At 61.6% G+C, this 18,556-nt stretch overlaps 9 protein-coding genes across 9 annotated transcripts; 6 read left to right on the top strand and 3 right to left on the bottom strand.

Moving 5' to 3' along the window:
* Window positions 1-507: 507 nt before the first annotated feature.
* Window positions 508-1,491, top strand: RHTO_04606 (suppressor of G2 allele of SKP1; the record flags this gene model as incomplete). The annotated part of the gene is made up of 6 exons (XM_016418271.1): window positions 508-530; window positions 599-686; window positions 752-944; window positions 1,045-1,319; window positions 1,378-1,421; window positions 1,479-1,491. 6 exons carry the CDS (start codon window positions 508-510, stop codon window positions 1,489-1,491), a joined length of 636 nt encoding a protein of 211 aa, XP_016275547.1.
* A 215-nt stretch (window positions 1,492-1,706) lies between these two features.
* On the bottom strand, window positions 1,707-3,964 carry RHTO_04605 (phytoene synthase; the record flags this gene model as incomplete). Its single annotated transcript, XM_016418270.1, has 8 exons — window positions 1,707-2,604; window positions 2,660-2,947; window positions 3,006-3,176; window positions 3,229-3,533; window positions 3,592-3,630; window positions 3,687-3,698; window positions 3,768-3,867; window positions 3,939-3,964. The coding sequence occupies 8 exons, from the start codon at window positions 3,962-3,964 to the stop codon at window positions 1,707-1,709; spliced, it is 1,839 nt and encodes a 612-aa protein (XP_016275546.1).
* A 476-nt stretch (window positions 3,965-4,440) lies between these two features.
* Window positions 4,441-6,524, top strand: RHTO_04604 (carotenoid cleavage dioxygenase; the record flags this gene model as incomplete). Its single annotated transcript, XM_016418269.1, has 4 exons — window positions 4,441-4,556; window positions 4,611-4,692; window positions 4,754-5,230; window positions 5,289-6,524. 4 exons carry the CDS (start codon window positions 4,441-4,443, stop codon window positions 6,522-6,524), a joined length of 1,911 nt encoding a protein of 636 aa, XP_016275545.1.
* A 309-nt stretch (window positions 6,525-6,833) lies between these two features.
* On the top strand, window positions 6,834-7,624 carry RHTO_04603 (uncharacterized protein; the record flags this gene model as incomplete). Its single annotated transcript, XM_016418268.1, has 3 exons — window positions 6,834-6,982; window positions 7,043-7,241; window positions 7,298-7,624. 3 exons carry the CDS (start codon window positions 6,834-6,836, stop codon window positions 7,622-7,624), a joined length of 675 nt encoding a protein of 224 aa, XP_016275544.1.
* A 518-nt stretch (window positions 7,625-8,142) lies between these two features.
* Window positions 8,143-10,719, top strand: RHTO_04602 (phytoene dehydrogenase; the record flags this gene model as incomplete). The annotated part of the gene is made up of 10 exons (XM_016418267.1): window positions 8,143-8,425; window positions 8,529-8,814; window positions 8,920-9,064; window positions 9,138-9,209; window positions 9,303-9,664; window positions 9,733-9,786; window positions 9,850-9,933; window positions 9,992-10,249; window positions 10,328-10,414; window positions 10,518-10,719. 10 exons carry the CDS (start codon window positions 8,143-8,145, stop codon window positions 10,717-10,719), a joined length of 1,833 nt encoding a protein of 610 aa, XP_016275543.1.
* A 329-nt stretch (window positions 10,720-11,048) lies between these two features.
* Window positions 11,049-13,159, bottom strand: RHTO_04601 (protein of choline transporter-like family; the record flags this gene model as incomplete). The annotated part of the gene is made up of 7 exons (XM_016418266.1): window positions 11,049-11,222; window positions 11,280-11,643; window positions 11,704-11,826; window positions 11,927-11,952; window positions 12,035-12,050; window positions 12,121-12,372; window positions 12,438-13,159. The coding sequence occupies 7 exons, from the start codon at window positions 13,157-13,159 to the stop codon at window positions 11,049-11,051; spliced, it is 1,677 nt and encodes a 558-aa protein (XP_016275542.1).
* A 432-nt stretch (window positions 13,160-13,591) lies between these two features.
* On the top strand, window positions 13,592-15,872 carry RHTO_04600 (Ankyrin repeat protein; the record flags this gene model as incomplete). The annotated part of the gene is made up of 6 exons (XM_016418265.1): window positions 13,592-13,846; window positions 13,902-13,984; window positions 14,050-14,131; window positions 14,191-14,280; window positions 14,344-14,454; window positions 14,511-15,872. The coding sequence occupies 6 exons, from the start codon at window positions 13,592-13,594 to the stop codon at window positions 15,870-15,872; spliced, it is 1,983 nt and encodes a 660-aa protein (XP_016275541.1).
* Window positions 15,873-16,236: 364 nt separating this feature from the next.
* Window positions 16,237-17,579, top strand: RHTO_04599 (uncharacterized protein; the record flags this gene model as incomplete). Its single annotated transcript, XM_016418264.1, has 2 exons — window positions 16,237-17,137; window positions 17,206-17,579. The coding sequence occupies 2 exons, from the start codon at window positions 16,237-16,239 to the stop codon at window positions 17,577-17,579; spliced, it is 1,275 nt and encodes a 424-aa protein (XP_016275540.1).
* A 219-nt stretch (window positions 17,580-17,798) lies between these two features.
* On the bottom strand, window positions 17,799-18,388 carry RHTO_04598 (uncharacterized protein; the record flags this gene model as incomplete). Its single annotated transcript, XM_016418263.1, has 4 exons — window positions 17,799-17,904; window positions 18,005-18,071; window positions 18,229-18,318; window positions 18,385-18,388. The coding sequence occupies 4 exons, from the start codon at window positions 18,386-18,388 to the stop codon at window positions 17,799-17,801; spliced, it is 267 nt and encodes an 88-aa protein (XP_016275539.1).
* Window positions 18,389-18,556: the final 168 nt, after the last annotated feature.

The following is an 18,556-nucleotide window of genomic DNA, read 5'->3' as shown; positions in this document are numbered from 1 at the left end:
CCCAACTCGAAGCGCCTAGGCTGGCCCTTACGCGGCGCGATTCTTTCCTCACCTTTTCATATACCGCCTCGTCACGTACACTCGACTCTCTTTCGTCGGACAACACCTAGATCTCGACTCGTCTTCATACACCGCCTCTCGCGCCCGTACATATCGTCAGCATCGACCCGCTGCTTCGCAACTTGGCCTGTCCCCTCCTTCGTTCCACCCATCTCTGTATCGCATCCCCCTTCTTCCTGCATGGCGGCCTCTGCCGTCCTTTCCCACCGACATTCGTTCATTCTGCCCTGTTCATAGAGCTGGCGCCGTTCTGTATCGCGCGCTTCTTCTCTCTCCTGCATTCGCACCCTGTCCTTCCGCGCTACACCCCGTCGCCGGCTGAGGCGCTTGCTTGAGCTGTCTCTGCTCACAAGCAAGCGCACACTGCACTCTGTACACCGTTGCCTGCGAGGAGAGGGTCGCCCGCTCTGTTCCTCACGCTTCTTTCGCTCCGCAAGTTCGCTCGCCATGTCCAAGATTCGCCACGAGTGGTCCGTTGCTGGCTTACGAAGGCTCTCGTACTGCTACGCTGTGCTCACGTTGCTTCCACCGCTTCCAGGTATCAGACGGAGGGCGAGGTCGTCGTGAGCGTCTTCATCCGCAATGTCAAGGAGGAGGACCTCAAGGTGGAGCTACAGGAGCGCTCGGTGCGTCCTAGGGTACTCTGTGCACGCTCCCGTTGCGCCGCTCAACCGCTTGCGCCGTCGTGCAGCTCTCGCTCTCCGTCCACCTCCCCACCGGTTCCGACGTCGTCTTCGACCTCGACCCGCTCGCCCATGCTATCGACGTGTCTGCATCGTCACACCGCGTGTTGCAGCCCAAGATCGAGCTCAAGCTGAAGAAGAAGGAGGGAGGTGTCAAGTGGAGCAAGCTGGAGGGCGAGGACGAGAGTATCGTCAAGATGGGTGCGTTCCGTTCAGCCAGTACTGTTCTTCGTCCGAAAGTCGTCAGGGGCAGTGGCAGTACGCCTGGGACGGAAAAGCTGATGTCCCATCGCCTGCGCAGGTCAAGCGACTGAGGAAAAGGTCGACCACAGCTACCCCTCCTCGTCCCGTAAGCGCCACAACTGGGACGACATCGTCAAGCAGTCGGCCAAGGAAGACGAGGCTCTCGCCGAGGAGCTGCGCAAGAACCCGAACGCCGGCGGCGACAAGGCCCTCAACGAGCTCTTCCAGAAGCTCTACGCCGATGCGACCGACGACCAGCGCCGCGCCATGATCAAGAGCTACCAGGAGAGCAACGGAACGGCTCTTAGCACGGATTGGAAGGACGTCAGCAAGGTGCGAAATCGCATTTCATGTTCAGACAGCGCCCGCTCACATGGTTTTCCTCTCGCAGAGGAAGGTCGAGACTCGTCCGCCCGATTCGATGGTTGCCAGGAAGTGCGTCTGCCTTTCTGTTCACGCGCAAGGTCCCTGACTGACCCGTCTAATTGGCAGGTGGGAGCAGTAGTCGCCCTCTTCCGCCTCTCTCGCACGCTGCTTTCGCCTTTTCTGCCACCCTGCACGGCTTCTACCTTCGTCGTTACTTCATGTACCTCTTCGCAACCCTGCAATACCCAGTTCCCTCTCTCCTCTCCGCAAGCCCGCGCCTCGAAGATGAGGAACCAGCGAGACCGTCTATTCCAGCCAATATGCACAACTTGTAAAGATCCAGCTTTTGCCCCGTCACAGCGCCTGCCACGCTTTGCGCGCCCTCGCACCCTTGGACACCCTCGCGCGCTCCATCACCCTCCCCTCGTCCAACGCCTTCCCGACCGCGTCCCCGATGCTGAGATAGACCAAACACGCCGCCCTGATCCCTCCTCTCGCCTCTTGCGGCAACTTCTCTATCGCATCCTTGCTATGCGCAGCCATCTCGTTCGCACGAGCGAGCAACGCCCGCCTGTCGCTCGTCAACTCGGGCACCGGCGTGTCGAGCGCGCGACCTGGGAGGTAGATCCGCCCAATCTTCAAGTCGGCCGGTACGTCCCGCGCGATATTGACGAGCTGGAGAGCCTGTCCCATCTCCCTCGCCGCCGCGAGAACGTGCGCGTTCTCCGCTTCTGACAGAATCGGGTCGCGCGGGACTGATTGAGCGGGTGTGCGGGAGTAAGGCGTGCAGTGCGCCCAGACGAGTTGGACGCAGAGGTCCGCGACGGACGAAGCGACGTTGTTGGCGTAGACGAGCAGGTCCGAGTCGGTCTTGATGGGCAACTCGGCGGAGATGCTGGACTTGCCGTTCCCGTTCCCGTTCGCGGCGCCGTTCGTCTTGGCACCCTTGGAGTCGGAGAGAGCGAGGAAGGAGAGGTCGGTACGGAAGCCGTCGAGGAGCTCGTCGAGCGGTGGGCGGGCGATAGGAAGGAGCCTGAGGAGGTGGAATGCGCCTCGTTCGGGCTCGCTCAGGCCGGGCAAGGCCGCCTCGATTTGCTTGTTTGAGACGCGGACGGGGAGGGAGGTCGGAGTCGAGGCGGAGGGAGGGTAGAGGAGGTCGAGGCAGCCCGAGATCATGTCGATGTTGGATTCGGCCGCCGCGACCGTCGAGGCGTTGTCGATCAGGTCGTCGCAAACTCGGCACCAGGCGTAGCTGCGGTATTCTGAAGATCAGCTCTGATCTATGCTTCGATACGAGCCGCACTCACAGGGAGAGAAGGTCCAGCCTCAGCCTGCCCTCGAACACCTGACTCGCCGTCGAGAAGCTCTTCGAATGGACCGACAAGATGTCGATAGCCGCCTGCAAGTCCTCGATGCGTTGACGCTGTGCGGCGTCGGGCGAGTTGAGGAGGATGGGGAGGAAGTCGCGCAAGGGTGGGAAGACGGACGAGGTGCGGGTGTCGTAGGAGCGCAAGTCGTGAACTGCAAGGCAGTAGTCGCAGGCGACGAGGCCGAAGACGATCATGACGTTTGTCAAGAGGAAGAAGACGGCCTCTCTGCGTGAACGTTGACCGTCAGCAAGCGACTGGGCGATGATAGGCAGACCGGGCGCACTCGATTTCAAGGCCGCGGAAAGCCAAGCCCAGCTTTGTGCCCTTCTCGATCACCCAAGTTCCGCGCTGCAATGCTCGAGCGTCGCACTCCCACAAGTAGAGCGTCGGGAGGAGGATGGGGAGACCGACGGCCCAGCGAGGCATGGCGAGCAAGTGGTTCGAGGCAATGAACCTGCAAGGGACAAGTCAGTCATCACTCTCGCCGGGAACTCGCTTGGACGCACCAGAGCAACGCGAGGAACGGCGCAACCCATCCAACAATCAACGCGAGGTACGTTCCCTCTCCTCCCTCTTCCAACTTGGCCCACGCGAGCGCAAAGATGCCCAAGAACGCCGCCGTCCCGATGTACCGCGCCGCTCGTCCGTCGCTAGGTTTCCGAGGGAGGAGGACGGCGTGCACGACGGGGCGGCTGAAGAGGGCGTAGACGGTCGCGGTGATGTAGGTCTGGACGAAGAAGAAGAAGATCTCTTCGTAGGGTATCGCGAAGAGGGTCGGTCCGACGACGGATGACTCGGGGTATGACCAGATCTGTCCGGTGCAAGCGTTAGTCGGCGCTTTCGAGGGTAGGAAGCAAGACTTGGCGCACCCTGTGCCGGATGAGGTACGAGTCCCAGGGAATTGTCGCCTGCGCGAGATTCGGTCAGTTCCTCGCGTCTCCTGCTTCTTGTGAGCTGCACGAACGGTTACTGCGATCTGTGGGACGGGCAGAGGTCAGTTGGCGATTGGAGCATCGAGCCGACGGAGGAAGCGGTGTGGACGCACGGCGACGAGGAAGAGCGTCTTGTACACATCGCGGCGTGTCCTGAGCTTCCTGAAGGTGCTCCAGAGGACTAGCGCTGGCGGGATAGTCCAGCGGAGGTGGCTGTCGGGCGTTGCGAGCAACACGAGGGTGAGTGCGGAGGATGCGAGTGAACGGGAGCGAGGTGGACGCACACGAGCCAGTAGTCCAGTCCGCCCATGCGAGCGCGAGTCTAGCAGTCACTAGCAAACGAGAAAGAGCCCCAAGACGACGCCCTCGAGACCAGCGAGAACAGCCCGACCAAGGACGAGGCCAGCCAGATCGCTCGATCGCGGCGCAAAGAATACAACTCGAGCATTACAACCAGTTTGTATTGGGCAGGGTAATAGACCGAAACGGGAGGGCTGACGTAGCCGACCCAAGGCTAAAGTTGGGGACGCAGCGACGTCGAGCGCACCGCGACTTGTCCGAGCGAGACGGTTGCGCTGGCGTCGCTCTCCAACTCGCGCTTCGCAGGGCTCACTGGCGCATGGACAGCGACGACTCACTCACTCTACCACCCTCGACGACACCCGCACCCTCCCACACCCGCTGAGAACGCCGCACTCACACCGCGCTCGACTCGGCCTCAGATTCCCCTTGCGCCAGCCGCCGACATCGCTGCCTCTGCCGCTGGAGGGGGACTCGCAGAACGAGATGGAGACAAAGCCCCGGCACACCTACAAGCAGGGCAACTACCTCCCCGTGCGCGAGGAGCGCACGCTCGAGGAATGCGCTTGCGAAGGTCAGCTCCCGCAAGAGCTCGTCGGCGGGTGCGTTCTTGCGCTCTTTCCTGTTCCCAGCCATCGTTGACAATGGCTCTACAGCATGTACGTGCGGAACGGCGGCGAGCCTGTGCTGGCAGAGTTGCGAGGAGAGGACTCCGCAGACGGACCTGCCTACCACTGGGTGTGTTCGGCCTCGTCCGCCTGCGCGCTCCGAACAACGAGCTTACATTCTGCGTTCTCAGTTCGACGGTGACGGTATGCTGACGGGCGTGTATTTCAAGCCCGTCCCGTCCTCCTCGTCCTTCGACTCGAACCCTCGCATCGCCCCTCTCTTCGTCAACAAATACGTCCTCACCGACGTCTTCCTCGCCTCGCAAGCGCTCGGCGTCACAAGTCCCATCCTACCCTCCATCGCCACACTCCTCGGCTCCATCTGGTCTCTCCACCTCATCCTGTACTCCGTCTTCCGAGCCGTCTTCCTCGCCTTCTGCTCGTTCTTCACCGAATCACCTCTGCGACATCTCTCAGTCGCCAACACGTCGGTCTTGTGGCACGACGGACGAGCGCTGGCGAGTTGCGAGAGTGGGCCACTGACTTGGGTCACGCTGCCGGAACTCGACACGGTCGGGTTCTGGAGTCTTGAGGGGGACAATGGCGAGAAGGGACTGCGGGAAGAGGGCGGGATGCTCGGCTGGATGAAGGAATGGACGACCGCCCATGTGAGTCGCTCGCTTCTACTCCTCGCCAAGCCCAAGATTGACGCCTTTCGCCTAACAGCCGAAACGCGACCCGCACACCGGCGAGCTCATGCTCTTCCACATGTCGTTCCTCCCGCCCTATCTTCACTACTCCGTCATCCCTTCGACTCACGCTCCTCCTCCCGCCGCTCGCTCCGAGAAGGCGACGCCAACTCCTCGCATCCTCGCTGCTCCCGTCCCCATCGCCGCACCTCGCATGATGCACGACATGGCCGCCTCTCGCACGCACTCGATCCTCCTCGACATGCCCCTCTCGCTCGACCCGCGCAACCTCGCACTCGGCAAACCCGTCATCTCCTACGACCCGTCCAAACCCGCTCGCTTCGGTGTCTTGCCTCGCCACAAACCGACGCTCGTCAAGTGGTACATCGCGCCGGCCTGCATCATCTTCCACACGGCGTTCGCGTACGACGAGCCTGCCTCGCCTTCCCACAACGAGGTCGAGGCAGTCAACCTTGTCTGCTGCCGCCTGAATTCTCCCCGTCTCATCTACTCCGCCGGCAACCTCGTCCTACCCGAGTCTCAGTCCCTCTCGGCAGGCGCCAAAGAGTCCTGCGAGCTCTACTACTACCGCTTCCCCTCTTCCTCCTCCGCCTCCGTCACCCTCGAGCCATCGCACGCCTTTCCCCTCGCCGCGATCCCGTTCGAGTTCCCGACTGTACCGCAGGACCGCGCTGTCGGACCGTCGAAGTATGTCTACGGATGCTCGGTGAAGCACGGGTCGTTCGACGCGGCGCTTGGCTCGGCGGCAAAGATCGACTGCCTCGTCAAAGTCAATGTCGACTTGCTTGTCCGGCAGGGCAAGAAGCGCGACGAGGCGGGCGAGGTACAGTCAGAGCGACCGGTCGACGAGCGAGGCGTCCTCGACGTGATTGCCCAGCAAAAGCCGCGACAAGGGGACCGCACCTCTTCGAACGACGACGAGCCGATCCGGATCTTCGAGCTCCCTCCGCTGCACTGTGCACAGGAGAGCTCGTTCGTACCCCGCCAGGACCCCCGAGCCGAAGACGACGGCTACCTCCTCACCTACGTCTTTGACGAACGCCAACTCGATCCCTCGACCGGCCGCGCTGTCGACGGCGCCACGAGCGAGTTGTGGGTCATCGATGCGTGGAACATGACGGACGTCGTGTGCAGGGTCAAGTTGCCGCAGAGGGTGCCGTACGGGCTGCATGGACATTGGTTCTCGAGGGAGGAGATCGAGGAGCAGCGCAGGGCTCCCTCGGTTCGCTCGCGTCCTCCGCCAAAGTCCTAGACCTTCTCTTTACTCTTACCTAGTCGATAGATTGTCCATAGCCAGTCCACCACGCCTAATCGTGCTTGTTGTACTTCTCCCGCCTTTGTATCTTCCTCCTCTAGACGTTGCAACGGTCGTTCTGCGTCTCTCTTACTACAGTTCTGTCCTTGCGCAACCTTTGCTATACCAAACAGAGCGCCGCGAGATGCAGCACCATGCCTTGGCTCTCACGCCCTCCTCCTTCTGCCCTTCCCTCTCCACCTCTTCACCCACTTCACGCTTTTCCGGCCGACGCTGCGTTCTTAGCCTTGTTAGCTTACTTGGGACATGCTACATTGTCTCGCACGCCTGCGCGCCGCCTCCCTCGTCCTGATCGCAACCCTCACACCCCTCGCACTCGCAAACACCGAAATCCTCGTCTCACGCCTGCCTTTCGAGCTTGCGGATCTCCCAAATGCTACTTATAGCGCACAAGTGTACGTACCAGTGCTCGCATCTGCCCTCGCGCTCTCAGCAGCTCACAGGTTCTTCATCAGTTCTCCCCACATCCTCGAAGTCAACTCGCCGCAGACGCTCTCTGTCCGCCTGAACGAGGGTCAAAAGTCTCCAAAACAGCTATTCATACCGCTCGATGGTGCTGGGACGGTGCGAACGGGCCTGCTTGGCCTCCTGGACAGGTTCGAACGGGCAATGGGGCTGGATATGCGGACTGTGAGACTGTCGTGGCCTGCTTCGGTACGTACAGCTTTCTACTCAATCGAGAGCGCCGCACTGACCTCGGGATCGCGCAGCATCCGACCACCTTCCACCTCTCAACCCACCGCGCTCCCTCATCCTCGCCTCACCCTTCCCTCCCTCACCTGCTCATCTCCGCAACTCCCTCCTGCATCTCTCCCTCCCAACATCACACCCTCAACGTCCCCTTCACGATCCTCCTCGAACCGGTCCACTTCGGCGGCGTGCCAGAATCGACGCTGCCGTTTGTTCTGGTGTTGATTGGGTTGGTTGCGGTGGTGGGAGTGAGTGGAGTGGCGAAAGGAGTGGGGAGGTGGGTGGAGGAGCTCGGGAGGGCGGATCGCAAGCTGGATCTGGCGGGAGAAGATGAGAAGGCGCAATGAGGCATGAGAGTCGAGACAAGGCGCGATGGCTCAATTGATTATGTCGCGGGCGGCCATCACAGCCTTCTCGATGTCGAGCAGTTCGCTGGACGGGCGTTCGACACGCAGGTTCATTCAGGAGGATTGGCACCATCGCTCTCCTCGGCGTCCGATCCGAACGACATCCAGGACAAGCCTGCCCTTGTAGCGGTCACCGCCGGATCTGTGCGTGCTTCTCCCGCTCCTGTACCATCTGTGTATCGCTAACGAAGCTTGCAGACGGGCCTTTGAAGGACGTCTCCGTCTCTACGCATCTCTTGGCTTTACCGGCCTCTCCTCACGCGCGTCGAGTCTCTGCGACTCCCGCCTGTCTCGCAGCTTCGACTGCAAGCCATAGTTGAGGTGTAGGATGGTGAAGCGTCGATATATCTGCGAATTGTGCATGGAATCGAGCGGAGTTTGATGCTTCATCGCAGCGTCTTCCTTCGCCTCCGGGTCCCTGTTCCTCGCTGCTGTACTGTACTGTACTGTACTGCACAATGCGCCCGCTTGCACGTGAAGAGGAGCTTCGATGCGATGCCGAGCAACGCAAGGTGAAGGTGATCGCTTCCGGGAACTCATCCGCTCGATCGCCGATGCCAGGCGGGGCGGTGCGATGCTTGACGGGGTTGCTCTTGTCCTGCCACCAACTCGTTAGCACAGCAAGGATGGCAGCTGCGAACGGACACGGCAAGGGAAAGCCCTCGGTGCTCATCGTCGGAGCGGGCGTCGGAGGGACTGCCTCCGCCGCTCGCCTCGCCCAGTCCGGGTTCGACGTGACAGGTGCGCACACTCTGTCTCCTGCGTCGTCCTGCCTCGATCGGGGGACGTGGGAGCACTCGTAGAACCTGGTTGGAGGCACTGACGAGTTCAACCTCGTCGACAGTCCTCGAGAAGAACGACTTTGCCGGCGGACGATGCTCCCTCTTCACCGATCCGACCAAGTCCTTCCGCTTCGACCAGGGCCCGAGCCTGTTCCTCATCCCGCGACTGTTTGACGAGACCTTTAACGATCTTGGGACGAGCCTCGAGAACGAGGGCATCAAGCTCGTCAAGTGCGAGCCAAACTACCGGATCGTCTTCCCCGACAAGGAGGTCGTCGAGATGAGCAGCGACTTGACAAGGATGAAGAAGCAGGTCGAGCGGTGGGAGGGAGAGAAGGGCTTTGAAGGGTGAGTGGCTTGGAACCTCGGAGCGAGACGACGAGCGGAGATGCCCTTTCGCTTGTGCTCTCTTCCCGCTTCCTTTCCAGTTACTGACGCTCATGTTGTATGCAGATTCCTTGGCTTCTTGAAGGAGGGACACGCGCACTACGAGCTGTCGATGGTCCACGTCCTGCACCGCAACTTCACCTCGCTCCTCTCGATGGTCCGCCCGTCTCTCATCATCCAGCTCCGCAAGCTCCATCCCTTTGTCTCTGTCGTACGTCACCTCATCAGTGCTGATACGACTCGCTGGGAACGCAGGATTGCTGATGAGCGTCGCCTCGACTCAGTACTCGCGCGCGACCAAGTACTTCAAGACGGACCGCATGCGGAGAGCGTTCACTTTCGCCTCGATGTATCTCGTGAGTCGGAGAGCGTCGCGATTCGAGCGCCAGCTCTGGCTTTAATCGCCGGCCAAGTTCCTCCTCCGCTCACCCGCACCTCCAATCTCGCAGGGCATGTCCCCCTTCGACGCTCTCGGCGCCTACAACCTCCTCCAGTACACCGAGCACTGCGAAGGCATCCTCTACCCTCTCGGCGGCTTCGGCCGCATCCCGCAAACCCTCCAACAGCTCGCCGAAAAGAGCGGCGCCAAGTTCCGCTTCAACAGTCCCGTCAAGCGCGTCACGGTCGAGAACGGCACGGCTAAGGGTGTCGAGCTCGAGAGCGGCGAGAAGTTGACCGCCGACATCGTCCTCGTCAATGCGGATTTGGTGTGGAGTATGGCGCACTTGTACGAGGAGACGAGCTACTCGAAGCGCCTTGAGGAGCGGCCCGTCAGCTGCTCGTCCATCTCGCTCTACTGGTCAATGAACCGGTGCGTGAATGTTCACTCGTCCTCGATCGCGAATGGCGGATACTGACTCCCCCTTGACCGCTCTACAGCAAGATACCCCAGCTCGACTCGCATACCATTTTCCTCGCAGAGGAGTACCGAGAGTGAGCACACCTGCGCTACTCGCCGCTCTCGAAGCGGTCGCTGATGAAGCCTCTCCCGTCCAGGTCCTTCGACTCGATCTTCCGCGAACACCGCATCCCGCATGAGCCTTCCTTCTACGTCAACGTTCCCAGCCGTCACGACCCTTCGTATGTCCCACTCATGTCGCTAGCAGCCAGCCATCGCTGACTCCGCATGCGCTCGCAGCGCCGCACCCGCCGACAAAGACGCCGTCATCGTCCTCGTTCCCGTCGGGCACATCTCCGCCGCCCTCCCCTCCTCTTCCGACTGGGACAAAGTCGTCGAAGAGACGCGCAACAAGATCATCGGCGAGATTGAGCGCCGCCTCGACATCGAGGACCTCCGGAGCTGCATCGAGCACGAGACGATCAACACGCCCATCACTTGGGGCGAGAAGTTCAACTTGCACCGCGGCAGCATTCTCGGACTCAGTCACGACTTCTTGTGAGTTCCGCCAGCCTGTCTTGTCCTGCTTGCTCTTGAAGCTTGCGCTGACCTTCCCAACCTTTCGCTTCTTCGCAGCAACGTCCTCTCTTTCCGCCCCAAGACCCGCCACCCGAGCGTCAAGAACGCTTACTTTGTCGGCGCGTCGGCGCACCCGGGAACGGGGTGATTTGTGGTGGTCTTCGCTCGCCTCGCTTGTCGCTGCCTCTCCAGCGTACCGCATGCGTCGAGTTCAAGGAATGGCTGCTAATTCGTATTGTCCTCGCAGCGTCCCCATCGTCCTCGCCGGCGCCCGCCTCGTCGCAACCCAAATCCTCAACGACCTCGGGATGCCCATCCCCTCGCGTTGGAACGTCTCCTCGTCGGAACTCGCGACGCACAAGACGATCCGCGATGCAGCAGGAGGGTTTACGCTCCTCTCGGTGTTGTTTGGGTTGATTGCTTTGTTGGTGATGTACCTGCGCGGTTGAGCGGGAGGAGGGAGGAGGAAGGAGGCCGGATTGACTGTTGTGAATTCACTTAGACTAGCAAAGTTCGCGGGGCTACATGTCTGCAATGCCTAGCACGGTACATAGAATTCTTTCGAGCTGTTTGAGAGCTGGGAACGAAGCGAGAGGGAATGGAGCCGCCCGGAAAGAAGTCCTCCTCATCCTCGCTACCTTCTCGTCTCTCAAGCTCCCGCAACACGGTCCGGCTGTTTAGATGGGTATATCAGATTAAGCGCAACGCGGTGCGAGAAAGTAGAGTGTCTGCAACGCCTCCAGCTCCTCCAATCTTCCCTCCTCACTCCTGCTCCTCCTCAGACCGGGTTGACGACATGCGGATACGTTTGGCGGATGACGGCGAAGAGTTCTGGGTCTCGTTCGGCGAGAACCTCGGGGTCGTGCGCCAGGGCGACGAAGACTGTCGAGACGCCGGAGGAGAGGCCGGCGTAGCCGAGGGAGTGGCAGATGAAGAATCCGATGGCGAAGGCCTGTTCGGCGGGTTCATTAGTGACTTCAGAGGGTGTAGGAGAGGGAGAAACACGCACATAGCCGATTAACACGGCTACAAGGCCGGAATTGTCTTGTGTGTACCCCGGCTGACTCGTCCGGACGTACGTATACGCGAAAAGTGAAGCCAGACCTCCGACGGCATAAGATCCGAACGTCCAGATATTAGAAACAAGGCAGTCGTTTATCAACGCCGTGATACCACGGTCGCGGAAGAGAGACCAGGTTTGCTTCGCCGCCGGGATGTACGCCTCGCCATAGAGCGAGATGGACACATACGCATACCTATTGAAGTATTCGACGGCCCAGGCGATGCCCCCGACACAGCATTGGGCGACGCAGGCGACGGCGGCTCCGATAACGTCTCCTTGACCCGACTCGTAAGATTGGAGGATCTGCGCGCTGAAACGTCAGCAAACGGCGTTCTGATGAGTGAGAAAGTGTCAACGAGCCTGGAAGAACGCGCGGAGGAGGTCGAGGAGCGCGACAATGAGCGAACCGAAGGCGATGGAGCCGAAGGAGTAGGTCGAGGCGCGCTTGAACGCTCCCCATGCGACCATCTTCGCATCACGGCCGCCGTAGTAGCTATGCAATGTAGAGCATCAGTATGATGCGCTGGGAACGGCGGAAGGAGGACGGCGGGAAGCGTAGCGTAAGGGGGCGAAGGGGAGAGGATGAGACTCACAAGGCGCCGAAGATGCCCGCCTCCGTCTGCGGTATCGCAAGTCACCCACAGCGAGTACTCATCAGCTTCATCGTTTACTCGGAAAAGCATCGGCCGGAGCGGGCGCACCGTAAGGAACAAGTTGCTGCAAACCGGGACGAAGGAAGGTCAGCGTTGTCCTCAAGTCTTCACCTATGCCGAAACCGTCGACTCACGTCAAGAACTGCGTGGTATAGTAGAGGTTAAACACCGCGAACACCATCAACCCAATCACAGCTCCGGAACTCGGCGTCCCTCCGCCCGTGCTTGCTCCCTCAGCGTTCGGCGACCACTTCTGGTAGATCGCGACGACCGAGATGGCCCAGTAGGCGGAGTAGGCGGCTGTGAGGGTCGTGCCGATGAGGGCGATGACGTAGACTGAGGGATGGAACTTGGCGACGCGGATGACGAAGAGGAGGAGGGCTTTCCTGCTCGAGTGGAGGAGTCAGCTCGATCCCGACGACGCGATTGAGACGGACGGCTCGCTACGCACGAGAATGGGATACGGCGACGCATTCCCGGGTACGCAAGGATCGAAATCACCGCAAAGATGGTGAAGATGATCGCGCCACTCCAGTATCGCTCCACCCACATGTAGACGGCATAGCCTATGCTCATCGCGACTGCGAGGAGCAAGCAGAGTTCGAGGATGATCTTGGTGAAGAGGCGGACGAGGACGAGGAGGAGGATCGAGAGGACGAGTGCGGTGCCGGAGATGATTGCGAGGAGCCAGGCCGTCGAAGCGTTGAGTGTCGTGGCGGTCCCGCCGGACTGGCCGAGACCGACTGAGCCCTCGCTAGCGGGCAGGGCGCGGAGGGAGATGACCGAGATGGCGATAAAGGCGCCCAGCTGGGCGAGGAAGAGGAGGGCGAAGATGACATCGTTGAACTTGGGCTTGACGTCGTCGAACTTGCCTTCCATGCCGGCACCATTCTGAGGCGGAGGAGCCTGAGGCGGGGGCTTCTGTCCGCCCGCTCCCTGGCTCTGCTGGTAATACTCTTGCGCCTGGTTCCCTCCTCCGTATCCGTATCCGCCGCCCGCCTGGTCCGGCGGCTGGTACTGCTGTCCTCCGCTGTACCCGCCGTACCCGTTGCTGTTTCCGTACCCTCCGTTGCCGGCGTAGTTCGGAGCCTGCGACATCTGAGGGGGCGCGTACGAGGCAGGAGGTTGCTGGACCGTCCCCGCTGGCGGGTACGGGCTCTCGCGGGTCACCATGTCGTGCAAGTGACATTTCTAGTCGTCTGGGGAGTGTTCGAGGTCGCCAGAGGGCGGTGACGAGGTGTGAAGGGTTGTTTGATGGATCGAGAGCAATGAAGGCTGGGCGGCGGAGAACGAGGCTGGTGCGTCGCTAGATCGGCGTGTGCGTCGTCGGAGGCTTCTACAGCAGTGACAGCAGTCGTTTCGAGCCAGTCACACAAGCAGGAAGACGAGGGAGTTAGAGTGTGAAGGGGTCGCACGGCAACGTCAGATCTCTGCTTCGATCGCGCTTGCGGGAATTGAGAGCACGTGAGAGTTTTCATCCACCGTCCGCCGGACTCCGCGGAGATTAGCCAGCACGACCACCTCGGTCTCGCTTGGCCCTTCCTCCGCCGCCTCGCTCTGGCACACCTCGTGAGGCCAATGGTCGGATAGGCTGGACTGCTACGCATGGCCTTTGTCAACGGGCGCGACCCCAGCACACGCTTCCGCACCGCCCTCGCCGCCTCGTCCCTTCGAACGACGCTCGCCTTTCTCACGCGACTCGCAGACCGCCTGCCGACAGACGACGCAGGTAACAGGGACTACAGGAACACGGATCCGCAGACGAGGGAGACGAGCTTGCATCTCGCGGCGCACAAGGGCAGGGCGGACCTGTGCGAATGGCTCCTCGAAGAGGGAGTCGACCATGACGAGGTCTCGAGGGTGAGTTCGCATGCTTCCAAGCCCAAGCTGAGAGCTTACGAACTTGTGTGGACAGGACGTACTCGGCGAGACCGTCCTCCACATCGCTGCGGCCAACGGCTTCGTCGACATCCTCGAGCTCTATCTCTCGCGCTTCGCGTGCGTTCCAGTCCACCAATATGTCCTTCGTCTTTCTCTCCAGCTGACTCTCGTCGTGCGCGCAGATTCGTACTCGACTGGGTCAACTCGCAAGGGATGACGCCGTTGCATGCGGCTGCTCTGAAGGGACAGGTCGAAGCAGCTCAGGTGCCGCAAGCATTGCTCTGCTTTCCCTTACAGTCTTGCTGATCGGTCTGAGCCCGCAGATGCTCCTCGACTACGGCGCGGACATCAACGCGCCCGACTTGAACGGCAACACGCCTCTTCACTACGCGTGCGCCTGGGGACACTTGCCCGTGCGTCTCCTCCTTCCATCGCTTCTTCCGCGGCGACCAGCTGAATGAGTATATAATCGGCAGGTAATGAAGCTGCTGATCGACTTCGACTGCGACGAAGAGCCCCGCAACAACGAGGGTTTCTCACCCGCCGAGTACGCCTACAGTTTCAGCACGCAGAAAGACTTTGACTCCGTGAGTCGTTCTCTCCATCACTCGAAACTTCTTGTATTGATGTGCGTATGGTGCAGCTCGTGAGACAACATCGCGAGGAGGTCAAGAATGCGAGGAGGGCGTCGAGGGAGCAGCGGAGGAGGTCGAAAAATTCGCCTCAGACGATCCGGTCGAAGCGGAAAAGTCGCGAAGGAGCGCTGTCGATTGCGGTGCCTCCGACTGGGCCAGATGGAGGGGGAGAGGAGGGTGAGATGCCGTCAACGGGACGGTTTTCGCCGTCAGCGGGTGGACTGGGCGAGCAGTACGCATACGCGAACGGAATAGTCGTACCGCATGTTGGCGCGCCGATTCCGCCTACGCCGCTCGACAGCGCTCCCACCTCGCCGGCCTCGACGCCCGCGTCGCAACCGCCTCTTCCACCAATCGACACGACCAGCGAACCGCCTTCGACCCCACGCACGCCTTCGTCCGCATACCACAACACCACGTCTCCTCAGCCTTTTCCGCTCTCCTCCTCTGCGCTCACAGCCAACCGCCGACCTTCGACTCCACGTCTCTCGCCTCTCACTTACCGCCACGTCCAGCGATCCGTCTCGGGCGGGTCGCAGCAGTCGACGCCGACGAGCGCAGCTCCTTCTATCCTTGTTGGCCCGTCGCCTGCGAGATCGGCAGCTGGGACGGTTTCCGAGTCTGGCGAGACGGCAACGCCTACGCCGGCTTCGCCGGCACCTGCTGGAGGTCGAGTCGCGCCAGGCGTCGTGAGACAGCAGCCACCGGGCCAGCAGGAGGTACTCTACGCGGAGGAAGAAGCCCGACACGGCCTACCTTACCCTCTCGCTGCGCCTGTCCCGGTTCATCCACCTGCACCACACGCCTTCTCCGCCAACTCCCCCTACCCGCCTTCGCCTTCTCCTCCTCCGGTTCCGCCAACCTCACCGCTCAGGCAGCACCCATCCCCTCCGCACCCGCCGCTTCCGCACCTCGTCGCGTCGTCGCATGCGCACAACAAGCTCGTCCGCAAGTCCCGTTCGCACGCGCACCACCCTTCCCTCACAGGCGCGGGCGAAGCGCTTCTCGCTTCTGCTCCAGCAGGACAGAGGAGCGTCTCGGGACCGCCGCTAGTACCCGCGAACGGGCTGGATTCGCCGCGTTCGTCATCGGACTTTGCACCCGGCCGCTCGACGCCTTCGCTTGCACTTCCTGCATCGCCGTTCGGGGGTGTGCTAGGACCAGACGAGCGGCGCAAAGTATCCTCTTCGAGCACGGGCGGTGGAGGAGGAGGGCACAAGTTGCGCAAAGAGCACAAGGCCCGCAAATCGAGTCATGGGAACCTCGATCTTGCTTCTACGACGTCAAGGATCGAGGAGGATGCGGGAGGAGGGAAGGAGAAGCACGGGCGGTTGGCGAGGGTGTTTGGGCTGGGCAAGAAGAGGGAGTAGGGAGCGGCCTTCTCAATCGCATGTTGTCGGCACCTGGGACGCCGTGCGCTTCTACCGAGATGGCCATCGGCGGGATACAAACGGAGAGAGTGCTTGCTGGCCTGGAGACGCCAGCCGAGCGACGAAAGCGAGGAAGGCGGCTGTCTCCCTCGCTCGCTCACCAGGCCTTGTCGCCTCTCGCTTTCACAGCTGGTCGCTGTTGCTCTGGATTGTCGAGCAGTACAGGAGAGACCTGCCCGCTCCGTCTGCTCCGCCTCGATGCCACAGCTGCGGCCGCTCGCCTCGCTTGGGCCCTCGTCCTCGCAGCGTCCTGTTCGCCGCTTGCTCTTCGTCATCTTCCTCCCACGCCGGACTGCCTCGCTCAATGGTCCAGCCGACTCGCACACTCACGCTACCCTCGCTGCGAGACCTCGGACTACTCGACGCTCAGCCCGCGCCAGACCCGACAGCCTCGTCGGCCTCCTCAACGCTCGGGCGCCCTCCACCCGCTCACGACCCCGGACCGCCCTCGCGCGACCCTCTGCAGTATTCAACCCCTCTTCTGAAAGCCCTCCGAGCCTCGCACCACCCGAACGTCCCAGTCCCGGCGCCTCGAAACGGCCAACTCGCCTCGACCTCGCTTCCGTCACCTTACAGCCGCATCGAAGCCTACGTTGGTCCTCGCTTACCTCGCGAACCTCTCGTTCACGAGAGCCGGACGCACCCGTACCGTCGTTTGGCGAGTTTGCCGAGCGTACCACCCGAGTTTGCGTTTCCGACGAGTACTACGAAGAGGAGGTGTGCGTCGTTGCCGGAGGATAGGAGGGGTTCGCTCCCGCCGGAGAGTGTCAGGAGGGAGATGTACTTTCCTACGAGCGGGCAGCGGAGCACGATTGGCGCGGTGGCGGGAGGGGCTGGGACGAACGGAGGAAGGCGCGCGGTTGAGGAGGAGTCTCGCGTCGTTGGGCAGCGCGCTGCGTCGAGCCACACTCCAGCGATGACGCAGCGACCTCCCCAGCACGTCGAACATGCTGGACCGAACTCGGACGACGCCCTTCTCGTCCCCTGGCTGCCGCTCGCCACCGCCTCGAATCCTGCGCCCGCACCGACACATATTCGCTTGCCGCTTGACTTGCTCCACTCGACTCTGCTCTCTTTGACGAGCAAGGGAGGAAAGGGACGACCGGGCGAGGATCAGGCGGTCGAGGAATTGCTTCGTGCGGTCGAGAGGAGGATGGAGCGGAGTCGGGGCGGCAGGACGGACTCGAGCAGGCGAGGTAGCGCAGGTGCGTTCGATTTTCTCGACCTAACATATACCGGATCGCTGACTCTGGCAGCCGACCTCCGAGAGCAGCTATCGAACACCATCCCAGCTCCCTCCGCCTCTTCTTTTCTCCCACACCCACCAACCCCGTCGTCCCCTCCATGACCATGACCCCTTCTTCCGCCGAGCGTCCAGGCGTCGGCCAACCTCGCGCACACCCGTCCCAGCTCTCCCCTCTCCGCCTCCCCGTCCCTCGCGCAACGTACGGCGCGCCCGCTACGCCACCTTCTCCTTCGCCCCTCGCTTCCTTCGCGGGTCCATCGCGTCGTCCTTCGCTTGTTGTGCAGATGGACGTCGACGGAGCGAATGACGGGATGGGCGAGGCGGGACAGGCGATGCGAGGAGTGACGGCGGGATATACGCTTGCGCCTGGACCGGCGTCGGTGCAGTCGAGGGTGCGGTAAATTGTGCAGGAGGAGCAGTGGGAGAGGTGCGAGCGGCGGAAGCGCAGCATGGAAGGGGGACCAAGACGAAGCGGAGCGAAGCGTGAACTTGTGTAGCAGTCTTGGTCTCTTGATATACATGCCCGAAATCTCACCTGTCCACAACACGAAAGAGAAGAAGAACGTCCGAGTTACACAGATGCGAGCCAACTCCACCGCCCGCCGACAGATCCCACTCCTCTAGTGGTGACCCGCCTCGGCCTTGTCGCCCGACGGCAACTCCTCCCGTGCCCGAATACGCGCCATCTGTTGCTTCCGCTGCTCGATCTGCGCGACATTGCGCTCGCTGTAGGATCGAAGGAGGGATCAGTAAAAAGCGCGAGGTGGTCTAGCGGACACGCCGCGGAGTTTCGTTCGATCCTGGGAAGCGGGGAAGGCAGACTCACTTTGCGTAGTATGCCCAGTAGCCGAAGCCGCCCCAAGCCAGTGTTGAGAGAGCGTGACCGCCGAGGTCTGCGAGGAGAGGAAGCGGAAGGATGACGAGGTGGTCAGCAAGAGGCGCCGATCTCCACCCATCTATCCTTGCGCCACTCTCTAATGACTGCCTGCACAACCGCCCAGTCATCGCAGCCAGCCAAAGCGAGCCGCCGGAAAGACGAAGGGGACGCACTGTCAAAGAGGGGACGCTTCTGAATACCGAGGGCGTACATCCGAGTGATGAAGCCCACCGCACCGAAACCGGCGACCCACGAGAAGACGGCTACGCGTGTACGAGCGTCAGTCCAGGAGGAGTGAGGAAGTCGGGAACTGATGAGAGTGGACGAACGCATGACGAGACCGAGAGAGGAGCTGAGGCAGGGAGAGGGGAGCTGTAAGATGTGCTGCTAGGTCCTGCGGGTGAAAGTGAGCCTGTTAGCCTGTGCTGTCGCCTGGTGTGGGGTCGCCCTCGACTCGAGGAGGAGAGGGGAGGAAGGAGCCTCGCCGGCTCGCGCAAAGGC

Source organism: Rhodotorula toruloides (genome assembly GCF_000320785.1).
Source record: "Rhodotorula toruloides NP11 unplaced genomic scaffold Scaffold3, whole genome shotgun sequence".
NCBI classification, from domain to species: domain Eukaryota; kingdom Fungi; phylum Basidiomycota; class Microbotryomycetes; order Sporidiobolales; family Sporidiobolaceae; genus Rhodotorula; species Rhodotorula toruloides.
This window is presented reverse-complemented; position numbering and strand designations above follow the sequence as displayed.